Source organism: Zootoca vivipara, chromosome 15 (assembly GCF_963506605.1).
Source record: "Zootoca vivipara chromosome 15, rZooViv1.1, whole genome shotgun sequence".
NCBI classification, from domain to species: domain Eukaryota; kingdom Metazoa; phylum Chordata; class Lepidosauria; order Squamata; family Lacertidae; genus Zootoca; species Zootoca vivipara.
The window spans coordinates 33,381,787-33,405,644 of NC_083290.1; the positions used below are offsets into that span (position 1 = coordinate 33,381,787).

The 23,858-nt window shown below is 47.0% G+C and overlaps 1 protein-coding gene across 1 annotated transcript; it reads left to right on the top strand.

Moving 5' to 3' along the window:
• Window positions 1-306: 306 nt before the first annotated feature.
• Window positions 307-22,405, top strand: PANX3 (pannexin 3). The gene is made up of 5 exons (XM_035139422.2): window positions 307-935; window positions 5,820-5,962; window positions 6,455-6,669; window positions 9,644-10,299; window positions 21,688-22,405. The coding sequence occupies exons 1-5, from the start codon at window positions 755-757 to the stop codon at window positions 21,720-21,722; spliced, it is 1,230 nt and encodes a 409-aa protein (XP_034995313.2). The 5' UTR covers window positions 307-754; the 3' UTR covers window positions 21,723-22,405.
• The last annotated feature ends 1,453 nt before the right edge of the window (window positions 22,406-23,858 follow it).

The following is a 23,858-nucleotide window of genomic DNA, read 5'->3' on the forward strand; positions in this document are numbered from 1 at the left end:
CTGTAGAGTCCCACAGGTCAGTTAGAGAGGATGGAAGACTGCATTTGGCCCCCTGATGTTCTCCACCCAGGGATCAATTCTCCAGATCATCTGCATTCAATTTACTACTGAAGACCTGTAGGGTCTATAGGGTTTGCAAAATCCACGAAGTTTGCCTTTTTAATATCAAGTATGGAAAGGGCCTTGCCAATCCCACTGCGTACCCCACAGGGCTAAAAATACTCCCTGAATGCAGGTGTCCTGCGTGTGATTAAGCCACCGCCGTGCTCTGAAAATGCAAGTATGGTCCACGATTCCCACTAGTCAGCTAACCCCGAAAGCCCACCCCTGCGTGTTCCTGGATGTCAAACCAAATCCACAGCCCCACATTCCTGCAGATGCTTGCTGGAAATAACATCTGTTTATGAGAGAGGGATGTAAAACCACAAGGACCCAGCCTTGCCTTGCTATGCCTGTGGTAGATGGAGGTACATGGTGTTCCCAGCAGTCGCAACGCTCCTCTGCTTCTTGCGCTATTTCTGGGGCCGGCAGCAGTCGCTGCTTTGTAAGAAACCGGGTTGCCTTGTAATTACCGTTCCCTTTCGCAAACATCCAAGGCTGTCATTTGCAGCTGTCCGGTGCTTAATTCTCTGCAAATAAAGCTTTCAGTTTGGCAAGCGCAAACGTCGAGCTTTTAGATGCCGTTGGTGAGCAGTGTGGTAGCAGCAGCTGCCTCTTCTCCTCTTGCCTGTGCTTGGCCCATCCAAAACGTACCATGTCGATTGCACACACTGCGGGCGAGTATATGCTCTCGGATGCTTTGCTTCCGGATCCGAATGGCTCCAGGGCAAAGGGGCTTCGCTTGGAGCTATCGTGTGACCGCATTGTGAAGTTTGTCACTGTGGGGCTGCCCCTCCTGCTCGTGTCCCTGTCATTTGCACGGGAATTTTCGTCGGGTACGTTAACCTGCTTTCTTTACTGTTATTACTATTTGTTCCAGGGTTCTAGTTAAACCGACTTAAAATATATTCTCATTGGGCTGTATCCACTCCGCGTTAGCTGCACTTTGGGCCTGAGAATTAAAATCAATGTGAAAAAGTTAGTGGCACTGATTACAATGGGAACTAAATGCACCCTAACCTGTCTCTAGTCCAAAATGCCTTTGAACAAAAGCCTAAATATTTGTAATCTAACCTGCTCTATTCTCAAACTGAAATTCATTTCTTCCAAAAACTTTTCTGCAAAAGGTTGAACAGCTTTAGATGTTCTTTCTGCACTCAGATGTCTACTAGATAATTCACTAAATTGTTTATGAACTATATATGCACTGGAATACTTGATTTTAGTATTTGTTAGTTGGGGTGCAATATTATTTAGTTATTCCTCTCTTGTGTGCTTTTGTATTCAGCACTTGCCAAATGTATGTCAAGAAGCCTAGAGCATTCAAATTTCAAAATAAAAATCCGTATCTGAACTACGAACTTTATTCTGACATTTTACATTCAAATTTTGGAAACTTCAGCCAATAAATTTTGGCTCCACCAGATGATAAGTAAGAAAACATCAGTATAAATATTTATACATCTCCCTGCCTTAGGACTCTGGCCCAATTCCAATTTTAAACTTTTTTTAAAAAAATTTGCAAATTTAACAAGAATCTTTTTAAAAAAATGAAATGGAAGAAGAAAAAGAGACGAAGGAAAAAGAGAAACAATAAGCAAATAATACGAACAATAACAGAACCATCATTTCACGTTGCGAATACAGTGGCCACCAGAACACAAATCTTAAATGAAGCATGCAAGTTAATGTAAAAGCTCTAGGTATCCAAATAGGAATCCACTTGAAATTTATTCCTATATATGAAATACGTTCAAATGTAGCCAGTGTAGTGAGGTTCTCAGACCACTATGTAAGAGATCATGGGTACAGTATGTACTATTCTAGACTGGAGGTCTACGTGTCTTTGCCACCACAAGGGCTCGCAAAATCCACTTTTGTTTCCCATCTGTTAAGCCCTTTACCACAGGGGTATCATTTAAAGGCACATGGGCATCTGCAAATATAAAGGATTTTGCCAATACAAAACAGATGCGAGCAACAGCTTCAGACCAAAAGGAATATATCTCTGGAAAAGCCCACATCGTATGCCTCTAAGGGGACTCTCAGTACTACACCCCCAACATCTATATGTGTTAGACACTGCAGATTCAATCTCTATTTCAGGTCCAATGAGGCATTCTGTATAGACTAGTGGATTTTAGCCCGTTTAAAAACGGGCGCTAGAGGAAGCGGCCTGCCGGGACTGGCTTGGCGGTGGCGGGTCTTCCCGCCACCACCAAGCCAGTCCGCAGCGGGGACTTTTCGCCGTTTGCCTTCCCCTGGGGGAGGCAAACGGCGAAAAACCTCGCCGCGCCGCAATTCGGCTCCGGGACTGGCTTGGCGGTGGGGGGTCTTCCCGCCACCGCCAAGCCAGTCCGCAGCGGGGGGTTTTCGCCGTTTGCCTTCCCCTGGGGGAGGCAAACAGCGAAAAACCCCGCCGCGCCGCAATTCGGCTCCGGGACTGGCTTGGCGGTGGCGGGATGTTCCCGCCACCGCCAAGCCAGTCCGCAGCGGGGGCTTTTCGCCGTTTGCCTTCCCCTGGGGGAGGCAAACGGCGAAAAACCCCGCCGCGCCGCAATTCGGCTCCGGGACTGGCTTGGCGGTGGCGGGTCTTCCCGCCACCGCCAAGCCAGTCCGCAGCGGGGGCTTTTCGCCGTTTGCCTTCCCTCGAGGGGGAGGCAAACGGCGAAAAACCCCGCCGCGCCGCAATTCGGCTCCGGGACTGGCTTGGCGGCGGCGGGAAAAAGGGGAGGAATTCCTCCCCTTCTTCCCGCCGCTGCCAAGCCAAAGCGGGCCTCCCTCCGCGCCCGCTGCCGCTTCGGCTTCCTCGGGTTCCCCGAGGAAGCGCCGTCCCATGCCGGAGGTGTGCGGCAAGGCTGCCGGGGGGGGGAGCGCTTCTCTCCCCCGCCGCCTCACCGCGCACCTCCAGCATGAGACTGGGCTTCGGAGCGGCGGTTGGCGGAGCGGCAGTTGGCTGTTCCCTGTGTCCCGTGAGCACGGGTCCAATCCCTGTGTCCCTGGTTGTCCCTCCGTCCAATCCCTGTGTCTCTGGGGGACATGCGCAGTACCCCAGGGACACACGGGACATCTGGACGCAGGGACAACATGGACATTATTTTATTATATAGGACTAGTGGATTTTAGCCCGTTTAAAAACGGGCGCTAGAGGAAGCGGCCTGCCGGGACTGGCTTGGCGGTGGCGGGAAGACCCGCCACCACCAAGCCAGTTCGCAGCGGGGGCTTTTCGCCGTTTGCCTTCCCCTGAGGGGGAGGCAAACGGCGAAAAACCCCGCCGCGCCGCAAATCGGCTCCGGGACTGGCTTGGCGGTGGCGGGTCTTCCCGCCACCGCCAAGCCAGTCCGCAGCGGGGGGTTTTCGCCGTTTGCCTTCCCCTGGGGGAGGCAAACAGCGAAAAACCCCGCCGCGCCGCAATTCGGCTCCGGGACTGGCTTGGCGGTGGCGGGATGTTCCCGCCACCGCCAAGCCAGTCCGCAGCGGGGGCTTTTCGCCGTTTGCCTTCCCCTGGGGGAGGCAAACGGCGAAAAACCCCGCCGCGCCGCAAATCGGCTCCGGGACTGGCTTGGCGGTGGCGGGTCTTCCCGCCACCGCCAAGCCAGTCCGCAGCGGGGGGTTTTCGCCGTTTGCCTTCCCCTGGGGGAGGCAAACGGCGAAAAACCCCGCCGCGCCGCAAATCGGCTCCGGGACTGGCTTGGCGGTGGCGGGTCTTCCCGCCACCGCCAAGCCAGTCCGCAGCGGGGGGTTTTCGCCGTTTGCCTTCCCCTGGGGGAGGCAAACAGCGAAAAACCCCGCCGCGCCGCAATTCGGCTCTGGGACTGGCTTGGCGGTGGCGGGATGTTCCCGCCACCGCCAAGCCAGTCCGCAGCGGGGGCTTTTCGCCGTTTGCCTTCCCCTGGGGGAGGCAAACGGCGAAAAACCCCGCCGCGCCGCAAATCGGCTCCGGGACTGGCTTGGCGGGTCTTCCCGCCACCGCCAAGCCAGTCCGCAGCGGGGGGTTTTCGCCGTTTGCCTTCCCTCGAGGGGGAGGCAAACGGCGAAAAACCCCGCCGCGCCGCAATTCGGCTCCGGGACTGGCTTGGCGGCGGCGGGAAAAAGGGGAGGAATTCCTCCCCTTCTTCCCGCCGCTGCCAAGCCAAAGCGGGCCTCCCTCCGCGCCCGCTGCCGCTTCGGCTTCCTCGGGTTCCCCGAGGAAGCGCCGTCCCATGCCGGAGGTGTGCGGCAAGGCTGCCGGGGGGGGAGCGCTTCTCTCCCCCGCCGCCTCACCGCGCACCTCCAGCATGAGACTGGGCTTCGGAGCGGCGGTTGGCGGAGCGGCAGTTGGCTGTTCCCTGTGTCCCGAGAGCACGGGTCCAATCCCTGTGTCCCTGGTTGTCCCTCCGTCCAATCCCTGTGTCTCTGGGGGACATGCGCAGTACCCCAGGGACACACGGGACATCTGGACGCAGGGACAACATGGACATTATTATATAGGATTGTAAAGCAATTTCCCATTGTTTAGGCTCAAATGCATGTGTGAAAAAAGGTAGCATACAGGGGAGCCCAGAGTTCAGAATGATTAATGATGCAATGGCATACATATTTACTCAGAATTCCCCCCTAATAGAACACACTTTTTCACTATATCCTATACCCTTTTAAAATGTGGCTCTTTTTTGGGGGGGGGTATTATTGAGTTATTGTTCTTATTTTGACTTTTTATATTGTGATCTTTTCTGTGAACCACCCTGAGACCTCCGGGTATAGGGTGGTATATAAATTCAATAATAATAATAATAATAATATTTTCACATGCACTTTTCACTAGTACACACCATTTTGAACACATTTTATGGCTGGAGAATTTGCATTTCAAAGTGATAAGTGCAAATTACGTGACAGTGGTTTGTCTCAGTTCATGTATTGGTATGTGAACTGCAGATTTGGTAGGTTCTCGTTTAGCACGCGGAAATTCCAGCAACCTTAATTCCTCTCCTTACTCTGCCGTAAAAGCACATCTGCGGGGGGCCCTGTAGTTGAGAAGATGAGCAGGAAGGCCTTGCGGATCGTTCCCCCTCTCGCCAAGTGTGGCAAGAGCAGGGCATTACAGTGTCAGCAGAAGGGCGGGGGGGGGCACATTCCGGTTTCGCCTGAGGTTGCAAAGCAGGGCAGGCTTCCCCTGCTTCCCTAAATCAAGCAACCTCTCTCTTTATGCCCCAGCGTTACCCCCCCACACACACACTTTTCGCCCTTCAAAATGGCCTGGAGAAAATCTCAATGTGTTGAACTTCGGCGCATGGACTGTCGCTCCATGGGCTGACTGTCACCAAAAGCTGGTTGTGCTAATGTAACACAGCCAGTGCTCTCCCCCCCCCCGGGATGTACGCAGGGGGGTACGCATACCCCTAAACATTTTGTGAATCTTTTGTCCATTTACTGTATTTATTTCCCCCAATTTGAATTATAAAATGGTGGTTTCCTTAAGTCAAAATGAGAGTGCCCCGAAATAATTTTTTTTTAAGGAAGATGGGGAGCAGTTTGATCAGGAGCATTTGCTGGGAGGACCGGACTCATTCTCCTCATTGACCAGGAAGACCATCTGCTTGCTTGAGTCACAAGGTTGCTACTGCTGGGATGAAGCAGTGTTCAGCTTTCTTGCAGTTTGATGGAGCAGCTGGATGAAGTACCAGCAGAAACGGTCCTGGAGGCTAATGGCTTTGTTTCCGCCTTGTTCTCCCCTCCAGGCTCCCAGATCAGTTGCTTCTCTCCTGCCAACTTCACAGGGAAGCAATCGGCCTACGTTGACGCTGTGTGCTGGGACTCCTTGCTTCACTATGACTACGATACTATGGGAGACTCTCGATCCAGATCCCTCTGGGTCCTCAAGGTATCAGGAAGGAGGATTAGTGTATTTACTATATAGTACGGTATTTCAACTTAACATTTCAGTGATATATCAGACATAAATAATAAAAACAAGATTCCGAGGAATCTCCTGGACTTCCATCCTCCCCTTTGTGGGTCCTATTATTAATCATTTCATCCCACATCTTTTATAATACTCCAAATCTTTTACCTTTTCCATTATGCCCAGAATTCACCCTTAGACTACAAGTGATATTCCAATCCTACTAATGATTTTAACTGTTTACAATGGTCTTTAAGAAAAGTTATAAATTTTCCCCATTCCTTGTTTAAATTTTGGTCTTCCTGATTTCTGACTCTTCCGGTCATTTTAGCCATTTCAGCATAGTCCATTAACTTCATCTGCCATTCTTCTCTGGTAGGAACTCTATCTTCTTTCCATCTCTGGGCCTATCTCCCATGCCCCTGATGCCTCGGCAGTTCTTAGTGTGCTTTTCTGTCTCCCTCCACCTAGGTCTTCCCATATTCCTTGCTGGTGATTGCCGTCGCCATGTACCTGCCTTCTCTGCTCTGGAGATATGCGGCTGCCTCGTCGCTGAACTGCGACCTGCTCTTCATCATCGATGAGCTGGATAAATCCTACAACCGGTCCATCCGCTTAGTGCAACACATGGTGAAACTACAACAGTCTGGTACCGACCCAGAAGAGCTATGGGAGGAATATGACAAGTAAGCTCAAACGGATGGCTGAGAAGAGGGGATGCAGTTGAGCACAGGAGCCAACTCTCAGGGGCCGAGAACTCTTCAACCCCCCCATAAAATATTTGAGGGTGCCAGGGACCCCCCCCCCCAAAAAAGTTGATGGGCATTGTCATTCAAATGGCGTATGTGGACCCCCTGCCATGGAATTCTACCCAATATTGATCCAGAGTAGATTCCAACCTATAGTGAGCAGAGTAAAAACATAAACACGTTGCAGGATTCCCATAAAAATAGACCAGAGGCAATTGCATTTCATCTAGCAGAGCTTTACTGCTACTGAAGGCAAATGAGCATAATGGCCACAGATCCAATACATTTAGGACTGGGCCTGTCCATAAGAAATCCTGCTGCAGCAGACTTAACTTAAACTTACAATCCTATATAATAAAGTCCCTGTGTCTCTGCATCCAGTCCCTGTGTCTCTGGGTTTGCGCTACTGCGCATGTGCCCCATGGACACAGGGATTGGACGCAGAGACTGGACGCACACACCGCGCACTCTCCCCACCGATGAAGAGAACCAGAAACCAGTAAACGAGCCACTGGCAGCTTCTCCTCACGCCTCCCGTTCAAGAGCGGCTGCTGCTGCTGCGGGACAGCAAGATGCCATCTTCCCGCACCCCATCCTCCCGCCTGCTCAGCGTGCTCGGCCTCTTCAGCTGCTCAGTTGTCCATCGGGGGAGCCTGCGGCCCTCGGAGCACATCCCCGCCGGTGGAGGCGGTGAAGGAGACGACGCCTGCGCTGTCCCAGGGCTTCCCCTCCGTTCTTGCCCAGCCGCCGGTTGTGCCCGCCTATCTAGGCGGTGTGTTGTGAGGCGGCGGCAGCCGCCGCTCCTCCCCTCAGCCGCCTCCCAACTCCCCCCGCCCTGCGAACGTCGTCCTTCCTTCCTGCCAGTCACACGAAGCCGCCTCCACCGGCGGGGATGTGCGCCGAGGGTCCCAGGGCTTCCCCTCCGTTCCCACCTGGCCGCCCATTGTGCCCGCCTCTCCGGGCGGCACGGCGTGAAGCGGTGGCCGCGGCCCCGGCTTCTCCTATAGCCGAGTGCCAGGGTTGCGATCCGGCCTTGCCGCTGCCGAGACACGTGCTCTAGCACCCGTTATTTTAACGGGCTTCAAGATACTAGTCACTTAGAATATGTCTAAACCTTAACACTATAGACAGAACACCACACCAGACGGAAGGGAGATAGAAAGAGAAAGTGAACCCCAGACTCCTTCTGGCCTTACTTTTATAGTCAGCATGACCTTGATAGAAAGAGATAACAGAACTAGTTTAAGCCAGCTGTGTTCAGCTTCTCTGGAGGAATAACCCAAACATCAGGAACCTTCTGCTTTTTTCTTTCACACAGAGAAGCTTCCAGAAGAATCCAGAACCCTCTTGAATTAATTAGAATAGGAAAGATCTCTAGACATCAGATCAATACATTCTGTACTAAGAAATGTAAACTGACACACCCCACACCCCACAATAGTTTATTCAAGTTGGCACCCCTGTAGTTGAGGTGGTAGGGCACCCATTTTGCATGTGGAAGGTTCCAGGTTCAGTCCCTGGCATCTCCCTCGCCGATAAATTCCTGGAGAGCAATTGCTGGAAGGGACTTTAGGGCAGAAGTTCAGGTCCCTTAACTGGCTGAATGTGCAGTACAGTGGTACCTCGCAAGACGAATGCCCTGAAAGACGAATTTTTTGCAAGATGAATGCATCTTGCAATCTGATGGTGACTCACAAGACGAATTCATTTTGCGAAAAATTCATCTTGCGAATCGCGGTTTCCCATAGGAATGCATTGAAATTTAATTAATGTGTTCCTATGGGCAAAAAAAAGAAATTTTGATGCATTCCTATGGGAAACCGCGATTTGCAAGACGAATTTTTCACAAAACGAATTGACTCGCAGAACGAATTAAATTCATCTTGCGAGGTACCACTGTATAGGTGAAGCAATAAACATTACCATGCTATTCTTGCAACTGTAACTTACTTTCAACTGTTTTTAAGACTGTATCTTTTAAATTGCTGTAACCTGCCCTATGTCCTTATGGTGAATGGTGGGTAAGAAATTGAATTAATATTAATAACAATATATTGGATTAATAATAACAATAATTATAGGATTAATATTAATAATAAAAAGGAGCAGTTCGCAGACTGTGGCTTGTGGACCACTGGTGGTTTGTGAGTTTCATTCAAGTGAGTCCACATTAAATATCCAGTTTGATTTTGCATTGTATTTTTATTGCTTCTTCTAATTCCTATATTGCATTTGATGGTATAACAATCCAAATTCCATAGGATTCAAATGATAATACAGTGGTACCTTGTTTCCTGAACAGCTTAGTTATCAAACAAATCAGCTCCCAAACACCGCACACCCAGAAGAGAGTGTTCCGGTTGCAAACGTTTTTTGGAAGCCGAACATCCAATGCGGCTTCTGCTTGAGTGCAGGAAGCTCCTAGAGCCAATCAGAAGCCATGTCTTGGTTTTTGAATGGTTTTGGGAGTTGAACAGACTGCCAGAACTGATTAAGTTTGAGAACCAAGGTACCACTGTATAATAAAATGCAACATAGGAAGCAAAAGAAGCAACAAAATACAATGGAAAAACATACAGCATTGTGCACAGTGAATTACAATTGCTGTAACTTGCAAGGGGGTGGAGGCATTAAGTAGTCCGCAAAGACCCTCAGCAATTTTCAAGTGGTCTGTGGGTGGGGGTGGGGGACCTTTGGGAACCACTGATTTAAATAATTCTATCACCACCAGCCTGTTAAAGCCATTTAAGTCCAGACTCCAGAGCCTAAAAATACCTGCCTGCACCATTGCAGCCTCTCCTCAATCATGTTCTCTCCCCTGTAAGGCAGAGCCCCACCGATGACCAGATCTGTAGATCCAAGCTCTTTTCCAGCTATAATGGTAAACAGTCCTTGTTTGTCTCTCACCAAGGGCTCGCAGGGAACGCTATTTTGAATTCCCATTACTGGAGAGGTACCTCACTTGCAAGCAGCGCTCCTACTACCTCGTTGGGGTTTACGTGCTACGGAACCTCCTCCTCCTCTTCCTCCTCGCTGCCACCTGCTTCTACTTGGGCTACTTCCATGTGGGCGTCTTTTTCCAAGATGAGTTCAGCTGCACCATCAAAGTGGGCCTGCTAAGAGATGAGCTTCACATCCCAGGCTCGGTCCCTTGCAAGCTCGTCTTCTTCACCGTCTTCCAGGTGACCAGCATCTGCATCGGGTGCGTGTATGTCCTTCTGGGGCCCATCGTCATCTACCACCTGCTCCAGCTGTGCCAGTGGGACAAGCGACTCCTATCCATCTATGAGATGCTGCCGGCTTTTGACCTCCTCAGCAGGAAGATGCTGACCTGCCCTCTGAACGACCTGAACATCATTTTGCTGTTCCTGCGTGCCAACATCTCGGAGGTCAAGTCCTTCAGCAGGCTGAGCGTGCTGTGCACTCTGAGGGATGTCAGGGCGGATAAGGAAGACATTGACACTGTAGTGGATTTTATGACCCTCTTGGCTGGTCTGGAGATGTCGAAGCCTAAGCACAATCTCTGTGCCAATGGAAACTCGGCTCATCCCAACAGTGAAATTATTGGTAAGTAAGACCAGCAGAAAGCCAAGCTTTCTAACTTTTGTGGACAATGACCACAGCACAACTCAGATTTGTTCATGTCTTGTCAGGCTTCAGGGACTCGGCTTCCTCCTCTCCTTTGGCCGTAGATAAGCAGGACAAAGTGAAAAGAGTCCCTTACCATTTAAAGAGTCTTTAATGATCACAGCAAAAGAGCAAAGCAGCCATTCTTGGAATGAAGGTGTTCCCAATTAAGGTTTCCACCCACTTCTCCCCTGGTCACCTCCGCATCTTGCAACCTGATCTTGCAACCATTGTGCTTTTTGTGTAGCCACCTTATCCGCTCTACGTGTCCTTGGACTAATAGGCTGGACAGTCCCCAGTGAGAGAGAGTCGGTTAGCTCTTTCTCTCCCGGTTCTTCACTTTGCTGTTTTCCCCAACTTTTGTCCTCAGAATTTTGCCCCTCTGCAAACCACTGTTCCAAATCTGTACTGCCCCACTGCTCCTGGGCAGCTTCAGGATCCTGGTCAGGAGCCAGGGGGAGAGGGAGAGGGATCTCCCACCATTCCTCATCGGAGCAGTACTCCTCAGCCTGGTCTCTGATATGTCTGCTCCTCTTTAGGTCATGCTAGGCTGCTGTAGCAAAAGACCACAACGAGTTGTGTAGCACCTTACAGACTAACGCATTTATGCCTATATTGTTGAAAGTAACAAACCAAAAATGCATCATGTTTGGCAAAATCAGTGCTTTTCTTCTAGAAAAAAGGGTGCCAGTATTCACCATGAAGTTGTTACAGTAAGTGTTACATTTTTAACCAGAGCTTTTCTTCTTGAAAAAAAGGTACCAGTACTGCATGCCCTTGGGTACCCCCAGAAAAAAAAAGCACTGGGCAAAACTGCAAGGAAAAATGTGTATCTTTGGGGGGTGGGGAACCACATTAAAATGCTGGTGAATTTTCAAGAGGACGTACCCTTGCAAAATTGCAAACGGATGTGAAAATGTGGAGAACTGAAGAGCAGGAATATAAGAAACCAAAACAGATAGATCTGCTCATCCCTAATCCTGATGCATTTTGTCAAGCTTTTCCACTGGTGTCAGGGCCGACCCAGGGCATTTTGGCACCCGAGGTGAATGACAAAATGGCGTCCTTCCCCAACAGGGAAGAAGGAGTGAGTGAAGATCTACATCAGGAAGAAGGGGGAAATAAAGATCAACATCAGGATCTGCTGCCCCTGTGGATTTTGCCGCTCAAGTTAACTCACCTTGCCCAATAGGTGGGTCGGCCCAGACTAGAGCTGATGACAAGCGGTGGAATAATAGCCATAGCTATAGCCTGAACAAAACAGAATGCATGGGAACTAGCAAATTAATTTTGCATGCAGAAAAAAAATGGATCTCAACGACCCTTTTGTGATACAAAGCCCTGTCTACTAGCATTCTTTGTTTACTATGAAGGAAGTCTAATTTAGCACACTGCTTTATTTAGTCATTACTTCGTGAAAATATTTGCATACTTTCTCCCCTGAATGGGGCAGCTAAGAAGAATTCACTAAGACCAAAAGATACACATGCCATCTGTGCCGCAGCAAGTTTCTCATAAAACAAGTTGCCACAAATTAGACAGCTGAAACTCTTTTATCTGCCAACTAAAACAGGCACCAAGTAAACAAAACATTTCGGCTAACCATCGAAAGTCAGGGTAAACAGAGCAGCTTTTGCTTGCAATTTAGAAAGAAAAGAAAGGAGGGACCAGATAGATTTATTAGAGACTAGCGGGCCCTGCCACACGTTGCTGTAGCTCTGATGCTCCATTTAACAGACTGAGCTACAGCAACGTGTGGCAGGGCCCGCTAGTCTCTAATAAATCTATCTGGTCCCTCCTTCAAACTCCCCTGACCTTCAGAGTCCCCGTTTTATGTGTGTTATGTTTACACAGGGGCATCCCTGTGTCTCCCCCCCCACCCTGTTCTGACCCATTACCTATCCCAGCCCCTCCCCCACCCTGACTCATCCCTGTGATTGGGCCCACCCTGTCCCAACCCAGGACCTACTTGCCTGTCGCCAGTGCTTTTTTCTGGGGGGGGGGATGCAGGGGTATGCATACCCCTAAACATTTTGTGGATCTTTGTACTTTTGTCCATTTACTGTATTTATTTCCCCCGGTTTGAACTATAAAATGGTGATTTTCTTGAGTCAAAATGAGAGTACCCCTAAGCATTTTATTTAAAAGCCTGTATCTCAGATTAAGTCTTGTCCTTTGCCTCCAACGTCTGGCCTTGGAGAGATGTTCTTCTGTCGCCACATGATAATTACATAAATATACCGTTAGGCTTGCTTGTGTAAACGCTTCCAATAGGGGCTCCCCAGTGTGTATCCCAACCGCTTCATAATCAGCTACTGTTTGTTGTTGTTGTTTTTTTAAAAAAGACGTTGAGTATAAGAAAGGATTCAGGATGTTTCAAACCCTCCTGCATTTGTGGGAAGCTCTGGAAATTTACTTTGCATGGCAAGTGCCAAGGAAGGGGAAAAAACCCAGTGCAGTCAGTGTGACTGCCTGCCGTGCTTTTCGTTAACTCCGTAGAGAGTGGGGAAAACAGTTTTCATTCAGAGAGCAGCTCCAAGGCTACATGCAGCAAAGCACAGAGCAACCGCACGAACGATCCCTGGAAGCAGCAATGCCCCTGATATCCACCCCATCTCTAAAGAGAAATATGAATGAGGGAAGGCACACTGCTAGTCCCCATTATTATTAAAAACCCTGTTCTGCTGAACACAAGCGGTCCAGCTGGCAACAGCACATTTAAGTGTGCAAAATGCTCTATTTACCACCTTGTCTATGTTTGGTCTCCACTGCAACCCTCTTTGGTTGCTTTTACTCCTGTTGTATGGATGGGGAACTTTGCGTAGTTTATTAAGGCTTGGCCCATAGGCATTCGCATATCAGATAAATAAACACAGCACAAAACCCAACAGTATAAAAAGCTGCATAAAACCATGTTACTGCTTAGAATCGTACATAAAAAGGGCTTCCGGTCCAGCGCCAGCGCCGATCGGCGGGGTCTTTGTCTCGCTCCGAGACAGCCCGTCTCTGCTAGAGGAGGGAGGGCAGCGAGAGCAACGCTGCACCCCATAGAACCCCGGGTCGGGCGTCCCGGGGGCAAAACTGCTCGGCAGAGCCCCAAAACCGGACTCCCCAACTATCCGGCTGCCCTAGTAAGAGCGCCGGAGTGAGAAGGGTCGAAGTCGCGGGGGCCATTTTGAGCACCATCGTCGCTCTAGCGGAGAGAAGCTCCGAGCCGGAGGCGGAGAGCGCTGGATTCTTCTAAAAGAAAGAATTAGAAATCAAGACTGTAAGTAAGCTCTCAAATTTGGATTGGATATTGAATATTAATTTGGATTAATTTGGAATTTGGGAGAGAGGGAGACAAAACGGAAGCCACCCCCTCCCACCGGTAGCTAAGGAACAGTAAAATAAATACCCGAAGCCACGAACTGAATGGTTAAAAGGTATCCTCAAAGACATAAAAAAGTTCTCCCCTGGATGCAGGGTAAAAGAGGAGAAGGACGATTCCCTGCAGAAAGATGAAGAAGAATGAGGAAAGCCTTTTGTTTCCCTGGGAGCCGGCAGCCCAGACAACCCAGTGAGCTGATGAGGATTTATAAATGAGCTTTATTTCATTAAGACTTTTAAGAAGTTAGAAGTATATGCTTTGAAATGTTTGGATTGTGAAATGTTGGTTTGGATCTTTGTGAATTTGGAAATGGAAAATGCAACTACTTTGCTGAGACTGGGAAAATAAGCAGTGACCATTTTTCACCCCACACGATAAGTAGTGACCTTGACAAGACGGAACTATGTCAACAAAAAGGTACTCGCCTGAGTTCCAGCGGATTGTTTTGACAGCCATGTGGGAACTAAAAATAGGACTATGCCGAGATGAGATTCAACAGCAAGAACTAAAGCAGCAATTTCAGATGGTGATTGCTGAATATGATTTCTTAGATGATGAAGATATTGAAATGGAAATGGAAGAGGAAGATAGTGACAATGACAGTGACAGAAATTTGGATGATTTTGACAATGAGGTGGACTCTGATTTGCAGCATGAAGATAACAATGATGATGACTGGGACAATACAACACAAAACGAAGCACACCACAAGGGAAAAGTTGACATTGTTTTACAAAAAGAGAAGCGGAGTACCCCTCCTTTGAGGAGGGAACGACAGGAACCAATGGAATTACAGATTTCCCACAAGGAGAAGGACATGAACAACTTAAGAAGGGGAGAAACTCAGGGGGCCCTCATGGATATCTGGGGGGCAAAACATTGGAAAAAGGGGGTGGGGTGAAGGAAGAATGGGAGTGTAATTATTAGGATGGATTATCAAGATCAAATTAGGATTGTTGACTACGGAACTTACTGGATTGGAGGGAGGTAGCCGGAATTTGGGGGAGAAAGGTTATATTGGGATTTGTTAGAGTGCAAGAGTTGATTATGGGAAAAGTTAAAATAAAAGAAGTCTAGGGATTTAAAAATTTTAAGAAGTCTATTGAGGGGGGGGAATTAGGCGAGGGAAGAAAAATTGGATTATGAATTATAGGTATTAAGAGATTTAGTGAAAATGGTATTAGCTAAGTTTAAAAATTTTATGAAGAGGAAAAGTAAGCAGTTTATAGATAAGGAAACTGTTAAAGAGGATAGTAAAGGGATGAAAACCGGGAAAGGGGGGAGGTAGGGGAAGCCCACAAAATATGGTTTATTAATGTAAATTTGAAAAAGATTGTTTTTATTATTGTTTTTTGTCTTTTTTCTTTTCTATCATTTTTTTTTGAAATTCTTTCTTTTTTTTAGTATAGATTTTTTCTTTCTGGATAGCTGGGTGGTTGTCTCCCTGCTCTCTGCCCCTGGAGCTCTCTGGTGGCAGGAGGGGACTCTGGGGGAGGGGGGGACATAAACTCAACTACAAAATGGACCATCTTCAACTGCCCGCCTGCATGGGATTCTCCTGTGGCAGGGGAGGGCCCATGGGAGGGGGGTGGAAAGAAGGTGGAAAATCTGTCTATGTAAGCGTCTTTCTTATATACATTTTTTTTGTAATCTGTAAAATTAATAAAAAATATTTTTTTAAAAAAAAATAGAATCGTACATAAAACCTACATCTTTAAAATACTACATAAATCACATGTAACATTGATGGAACTTACATACTGAAAGGGTAAAATTTAATACAGATTTGGAAAAACCCCATTGATTATTAAAATATATTATGATTAAATAAGAGCATCCCCCACTGCAATCTCCTTGATAACTCTTTTCTGGATTTTCATTGCTGCTAGGGCAAAAAGAGAAACTTTGTGAGGTGGTCATACCAGCAATTTCTCCAGTATTTGAAGCTTAAGCCCTGCTGAGTTTACCCTGCCTTCCTCCCCACCCCCTTCCAAATCCTTCACCAATAAGCCATTTCACAGATGCACATGGAATATCCTTGCATACAGATTTTGTTGCATACAGCCTGCAGCTAACATGGGAAGGACTGAAGTATTAATTCCACATGGATTCAAAAGTTGCTTTTTTTATATCATCATCACCACCACCACCACCTAGTCACCAGCAAGCATTCAATAAAAGGAACTATATAACCCTAGACCCAGGTGGCCATATAACCCAGGGACCCAGGTGGTGCTGTGGGTTAAACCACTGAGCCTAGGGCTTGCTGATCAGAATCCCTGTGACGGGGTGAGCTCCCGTTGCTTGGTCCCAGCTCCTGCCAACCTAGCAGTTCGAAAGCACGTCAAAATGCAAGTAGATAAATAGGAACTGCTACAGCGGGAAGGTAAACGGCGTTTCCATGTGCTGCTCTGGTTTGCCAGAAGCGGCTTTGTCATGCTGGCCACATGACCTGGAAGCTATACGCCGGCTCCCTCGGCCAATAATGCGAGATGAGCGCGCAACCCCAGAGTCGGTCACGACTGGACCTAATGGTCAGGGGTCCCTTTACCTTTACCTTTATATAACCCTAGAACATGAATACAAGTTATCATCAATAAAATTGGCACCGTCCCAGGTTTCCTCACTGGTATCAGAAGAGATCTGTTGTCTGCTTTCTTTAAAAGAAATGCACTGGATGTTTTACAGTCATACCTTGGGCTGCTTACGCTGCAGGTTGCGTACTTTCAGGGTAAGAACGCGGCGGACCCGAAAGTGTTTACTTCTGGGTTCCGCTGCGCGTGCATGCGCAGAAACGTTCTGCGCGCTTCGTGCATGCACAGAAGCGTTCTGCACACTTTGGGCATGCACAGAAGCGCTCTATCAGTGCTTCACGCATGCACGACACCACTCTGGATACGTAATTTTAGGGGTGAGAACAGCACCCGGAACGGATCTAGTACGTATCCAGAGGTACCACTGTACTGCTCTTGTCCCAGCATATTCTGATGCAGCCCAAGAGATCTTTAGAAAGCCTCTCACAGGAACGCAAGAAGTTGCCCTAGGAGATTCCATAAGAGGCAAGGAGGTGTCCAGGGGTGGGGTGCAGAAGGTGTGAATAAAATTCAAAACAGTGTTATAAGAAAAACTGCTTCCTTTCCCTTATGGGGTATTCCATAGCCCGTATAGAGTCCTTAAGTATCAGTAGGAGAAAATAACAGAGGCCAGCCAGAGTATATTGAGAAGCAAAGCGGCTAGCAAACCTGATCTTTATTCAAGGAACTGTTGCAACAGGGTCCCCACTCACCACACGCAGGAGGGAGGAAAACCCTGAACAATGGTGTGCAAGCCCTTATATAGACTTTTGAAATTGCCCACCCTGTAGCCCAGGACCACCAGCACCCCAAAAAACCATATGTACATCACAAAAGGAGGCGGTCTACAGCAGAAATTCTGTCTGCCAGGATACCCAATAATGGTCACTGACTGCATTACCTGGGCAGCCTGGCATTCTTTTGTGATGGTTAATACTTTAGTTTCTGAATCCAGGTCACAGGCTCACCCTATTCATACACAAATACACCCTTAAGACAGGATTTGTAAGCAAAAAAGACAAGGGGAACACTTTCCTCATTTGCCTCCTTTACTGCAGAGGAATATTTGCGGTCATTGGGAGAATCAAAATGACTTCAGGATTGCTCTCCCGTACTATTTCAGACACATGGCTCATGTACAGAAATGTGTTCATTTAAGAATATTTATTCTGTATTTGAGACCTTAACATTCTTATAACAAAGGTAACAATCTATTCAAAATCCTTAACATTCTTATAACAAAGGTAACAATCTATTCAAAATCCTTAACATTCTTATAACAACGGTAACAATCCATTCAAAATCCAATTGACACAATTTAGATTAATTAGTTCAACTTGATCTAATGATACCAGCTTTTCAAAATCTGATAGCTGGTGCTGGAGGTGTGAACGACTGTCAAATTAGCCCCCGGGTGCTGAAGGGTTTATGAAGCATCTTCAGCAATTTATACCAGAGCTCGCAGAGAAGTTTGATGAAGCTTTTAAACCCCTGGAGGAAATGAGTAGAGCATTTTGAATATCAAAAAAGAGGACACATTTGGCAACTTCTACTTTTAACAATGGAGGCAGTGAGAGATTTTACTTTCTTGGGTTCCATGATCACTGCAGATGGTGACAGCAGTCACGAAATTAAAAGACGCCTGCTTCTTGGGAGAAAAGCAATGACAAACCTAGACAGCATCTTAAAAAGCAGAGACATCACCTTGTTGACAAAGGTCTGTATAGTTAAGCTATGGTTTTCCCAGTAGTGATGTATGGAAGTGAGAGCTGGACCATAAAGAAGGCTGATCGCCGAAAAATTGATGCTTTTGAATTATGGTGCTGGAGGAGACTATTGAGAGTCCCATGGACTGCAAGAAGATCAAACCTATCCATTCTGAAGGAAATGAGCCCTGGGTGCTCACTGGAAGGACAGATTGTGAAGCTGAGGCTCCAATACTTTGGCCACCTCATAAGAAGAGAAGACTCCCTGGAAAAGACCCTGATGTTGTGAAAGATTGAGGGCACTAGGAGAAGGGGACGACAGAGGACGAGATGGTTGGACAGTGTTCTCGAAGCCACCGTGAGTCTGACCAAGCTGCGGGAGACAGTGGAAGACAGGACTGCCTGGCGTGCTCTGGTCCATGGGGTCACGAAGAGTCGGATACGACTAAACAACAACAACTTTTAACAATGGATCACTATGACAACTCTCATCTTGCAAAGCTATGAAAAAGAAGACATGTCCTGGAAAAAGAGGACACATGGCAACCCTACTAGATGCAATAGATAAAACTGCTAACACAGCTATGAATATGGGCGTTAAACATGAAGAACAAATTTAAAACTTGTACCTGCTCAGGAAACCCCTTGTCTTTCACTGGAACACCAGGAGAAGCGATCACTGGTGAGCAGCAAGATAGAGGGAGGAAAAGGGGAGGATTTGAAATCATTCATTATTAACTGGATCCATCCCAATGATGGAACTTTTAGACCTCTTAAAAACCACACTCTGGAATTAGTTATCAATTTACTAATAGCTGGAACAGTGGTGATAACAGCAAAAAAATTGGAAAGAGAGCAATGCACTACCTTTATTTGATTGGACTGATAAGGTATGGCCTATTGGAACAATTATAACATTAACGTACCTTCAAAGGACACATACAAATCAGCCAAACAGATGAATGGGGAAATGTTTCTTATGTGTTGGAATGATAAATATCAAGACAATGCACATCCATGTGATGGGCTAAGTCTATTGTAATCTTACAAAAATTACAGTATATGAATTTCTGTATTGTATTGTATTGTATATTAAATATACAGGCTATTTTTTCTTTTCTTTAAGCATCACTCTCACAGTAGCTCTTAGTGGGAGGGAAATGTCTTGTTGACGAACAACGTAGCGTGAACAAATGTGTCACTGAAAAGCTTACGCCCCGAAATAGCCGCCTGCTGCCACGCTGAAGGCAAGATTCTGCCAGCAGCAAAGCAAATGCCACCTAAGGAGAATCTTTTCTGCTATTTTTCTGGGACTTGTGACAGAGGTTTATTAATATTATTTTAAGGCTAGTTGCCTCTCCTTGGTAGGGTGTGCAGGCTGCAAAGGCTTGGCTAAGTGAAGGTAGTTCTGGTTTCTTTAAGCAATTGAAAAGCTGAGCAGTTAGTGCTTTGCCAGCCTGTTGGAAGGATAGATAGTTCCTGAATCCTATAACATTCTTTTCAGGACACCCTGTTTGGGTTTTCTCTCTACCACTGGAACAAATTCTTCCAAAGGTTCCCCATAAGAGAATGCGGCTGAAAAAGATGATCCAGCCCTTGCTTAAGACTATCTGACTAGGGTTAGGAAGACCCAGGTTCATATTTCCACCCATGAAGCTCACTGGGTGACCTGGGGCCAGTGTTTCTCTGACTACTAAACCTTCCTCACATGATTGCTGCAAGTATACAGTGGTACCTTGGTTCTCAAACTTAATCCATTCTGGAAGTCCATTCCAAAACCAAAGCATTCCAAAAACAAAGGCGCGCTTTCCCACAGAAAGTAATGCAAAACCGTTAATCTGTTCCAGACTTTTAAAAACAACCCCCCAAACAGCAATTTAACATGAATTTTACTATCTGATGAGACCATTGATCCATAAAATGAAAGAAATAATCAATGTACTGTACTATAAAATAAATAAGACAGTATTGTAGGTGATAAAAAAATTCTTACCTGCACTGATGATAGTCATTGTTTGGGTGGGGGGCTTTTATCCATTTCCGCAGTCACACAATCAGTCAATCAGAAGCTGAACTGGGTTCCACACAGTCACAAAAACAAATTAACCGAAAAAACCTCAAAAAATAATAATACATTGGTACCTCGGGTTACAGACGCTTCAGGTTACAGATGCTTCAGGTTACAGACTCCGCTAACCCAGAAGTAGTACCTCGGGTTAAGAACTTTGCTTCAGGATGAGAACAGAAATCACACGGCGGCAGCGCGAGGCCCCATTAGCTAAAGTGGTACCTCAGGTTAAAAACGGTTTCAGGTTAAGAACAGACCTCCAGAACGAATTAATTTCTTAACCCGAGGTACCACTGTATGCAAAATAAATAGCAAAAACAAAAGTGCCAAACTTAATCTACTCCAGAAGTCTGTTTGAATGCCGAAATGTTTGAAAACCAAGGCGCAGCTTCTGACTGGTGCAGGTTCCCCCGGAAACAATAGCCGATAGCTGCATCGGACGTTCAGCTTCCAAAAATGTTCGAAAAATGTTCGAAAACCAGAACACCAGAACACTTACTTCCAGGTTTGAGAACCAAGGCATTTGAGAACCAAGGTACCACTGAACAGTGGATGAAGGAGGCAGGAAAGGGAACCATGTGCACCTGAGCACATAAGTGGGGGCAAATATAAAGCAAGGAAATGTTGCTTGAGCTGCTGTAACATGGGAAATGGCAGGCTATGTGCTACATCGTGAGTGGAGAATCTGTGGACCTCCAGACTATCCCAGACATGCTGCCTGAGGGCAATGGGAGATGCCATCAAACACCTGGAAGTCAAAGTTTCTCTATCCCTGTGCCATTGGCGTAGGGCAGGGGGTGCGGTCTGCCCCGGGTGCCATCAATGAGGGGTGTGTGTGACAAAATGGCCACAACCACCTGGGAGGCGGGTGCGCAGCTTCCCCGGTGCTGGTACTCGGCTCTGAGTGCGCAGTGTGCCCGCCTCCTGGCACTACCATCCTGAACTGGGAGCGTCTGGCACCGGCTTGGGGAGCCGTGGGGAGGGGGGTGGTGAAACCTGACTCCATCCCACTGGAGATGTGGGGCAGGTGGCAAACTTGGAAGCGGAACCTTCCAAAGGAAAACACAACACGCACAAACAGGCACCTTGCAGCAGCAAGTGTCTTTCAAAACACAATGCAATCGAGCCAAGTGACTTTCGTTTATGCCGCGTCCCCCCACTGAGCAGCCGTGCAAGGCTTGGATCTGGGGGGGGGGGGCGTGCCAGAAGGGCGCAACAGCCTCTGCTCAGGGCTGGGTTCGCTCCGGCAGCAGTGGGGGTTGGCTGAGCAATGCTTTTGTTCTCTGCCACTTGCCCCCCCCCTGCGTGGGCAGGTGCCCACCCCTCCCACCCCGGGCATGTTGGAGTCACGCCCCACTGCTGCCCTGTGCTACCTGGCTCCTTGATATTTGTGTATTTACTTGCATGCACAGTACATACACCGCAAAAAGAGGTGTTATCTCCTGAGCTTGTCAGGTGCAAAGAAGAGGCAGGCAGGAACATGGCTCCAACTCTGTGCTATGACCGAGCCCTCTCTTGCCTTCCTCCTCTCCAGCCATGGTATCCGTCAATTGTCCATTGTCCGTGAGATGCAGAATCATTTTGACACAATCTTTTCTTTCCTGCACTTAGAAATGAAGCCTGCCTTGGAATCTAAAGAAGATTGACACGCCCAACCGGCAGCGGACTATAGACAGGGCAGCAAACAGCAGAGGAAACGGGACTGATGAACAGTGCTAGAACACAAAGACAGCCGGTGCCCCAATAATAATAATAATAATAATAATAATAATAATAATAATAATAATAATTTATTATTTATACCCCGCCCATCTGGCTGGGCCTCCCCAGCCACTCTATGTACAGCATCCTATGTACACCCATCCTATGTACAGCAATGTGCTGTGTGCTTTCATCACGATTCTAAGTTGTATCATGTTTTCCTGGTACAGGACTGCACCATCCTAAGTGCTTGCTTGCTTATTGGGTACAATGTCCATAGAATTGAATACTTGGAATACGATTCTTGCACGCTGGCTATTGGTTGCTGGCAAATGTCTTTGTATTGTTTGAGGCTTAATGTACTCATAGGATTAGGCTGCCAGTTGCTCTGGCAGAATCCTGGGCCTTTTAAGTGGCACTGCAGACAGATCGAACTTCTCCACCATGGCAAGTGTGATTCACCTGTTTAATATCTGTACAAACCTGCTGAAGGTGCAACGGCCTTTTCATGAAAAATTTTTAGTGGCTTTCTTATGTTGTATGCTAATGTTCACCTTACCTACAGCCCCTTTGTCTTCCTTGCTGTGTTCATTCTGCAAACTAATCATTAAATTTAATGTCACACTGATCAGTTTGGGACTGATCTACATCTGGTTCTGATGTGGAAACCATGTTACCAGCTGGCTCACATCAACCAGGACACAAAGTAATCCATATATTCCATCTTAAACACTAGTCCAGTCTATCGTTGAGAATCCATTATCTCCTGAATTGTTATAAACAGAACCACACAAATATATCTATGAAAGTTTAATAATTTATAAAACAGTCATTTTAAGTTGCAAAAGGGTCACTTTTTATTTTTTTTTAAAAAATAACTAATAGCCTATCCATGGTAAATAAAAAAGAGGACTTTTTTGGGGGGAGGATTTCAAGTATAAAATCCCATAGATTTTTTCACATGCACGTTCACAAGACTTACGCTGATCTCAAGAGCAGACAGCAGGAGGGAAATAAAACAAAGCATATTTGCTTGAATGCTACCCTTAAGCTGTGCACCTGCTCCTCCAAACACCTTACTCAGCAGCAGTCCGTGTATTTGCTCAAATCCAATGAACCCAGCAACAAGAGCAAGCTGTTCCTTCTTTTCTGCTCTGGTTAGCACAACAGGAACAGTCACAGTTCTTTGGCGTGCTAAAGGCTGGCTCTCTGCTCCTGTAAAGCAGCAGACATGCAATCAGTTCTACTTCAGTGGTGAAGTCAAGTTACTCAGGATCTGCTACTGGAGAAACTTCTACAGCTTTTGGCTGCAGCCAGGTTCCCCCCCCATGGTGACAAACTTCCCTTTTTGAAGTTGAAACCCAGTGACAAATTAGGGTATTGCAATACACAATACAACCCAAAAGGAAGAGTCACTCTACGCATTTAATGCTTTCTCTCTCTCTTATATATATTGTTTTACAAATAATATTGACATTGAAATATCAATCATAATCTTAAACAAAATAGAATTCCCTGAAGCCTTATACTTCCCTCCCCCCACATGGGTTCCATTGTTAATCTTTTTCATCTGCATCTTATAATTTCTTCCATTTTTCTTTAAAACTCTTATTTTTGCCATAGTTCTTGTTACATGACAAGTGTTATAACAATCCTGTGCCAATGTTTTTAGTTGTTTGCAGTGTTCTCCAAGGTAACTTATAAATTTCCCCCATTCCTTATTAAAGTTCTTATCTTCCTGGTTTCGTAGCCTCCCGGTCATTTTCGCCATTTCGGTGTACATTTAATGCTTTTTCAATGAGAGTTCTATGCAGTGCTATTTTTCTAGGAAAAATGGTGCCAGAACTCACCATGAACACCTCCTTGTGTTATAATGGCAAAGGCACCCACCTGAGAGGAACCAGAACTGAGTTCCTGTGAGTTCTGGCTGAGAAAAAGCCCTGGGCGTGTTACTCCACGAGGTACGATTTATTGCAGCTCTGGAACAAAGGCTGCAAGAGTCCTTTGAAGTGCCAACTCAACTCTGTTCTAGAAGCAACGAACTAATGTATAATGTTGCACTACACCTGTTTTAGCCCAAA

Excerpts from the sequence above, each read along its gene's own strand:
- PANX3 (XM_035139422.2), top strand. The coding sequence starts at position 755 with ATGTCGATTGCACACACTGCGGGCGAGTATATGCTCTCGGATGCTTTG. Across the intron at positions 6,670-9,643 it reads CTATGGGAGGAATATGACAA|GGCTCGCAGGGAACGCTATT; the intron begins GTAAGCTCAAAC and ends TCTCTCACCAAG. Across the intron at positions 10,300-21,687 it reads TCCCAACAGTGAAATTATTG|AAATGAAGCCTGCCTTGGAA; the intron begins GTAAGTAAGACC and ends TCCTGCACTTAG.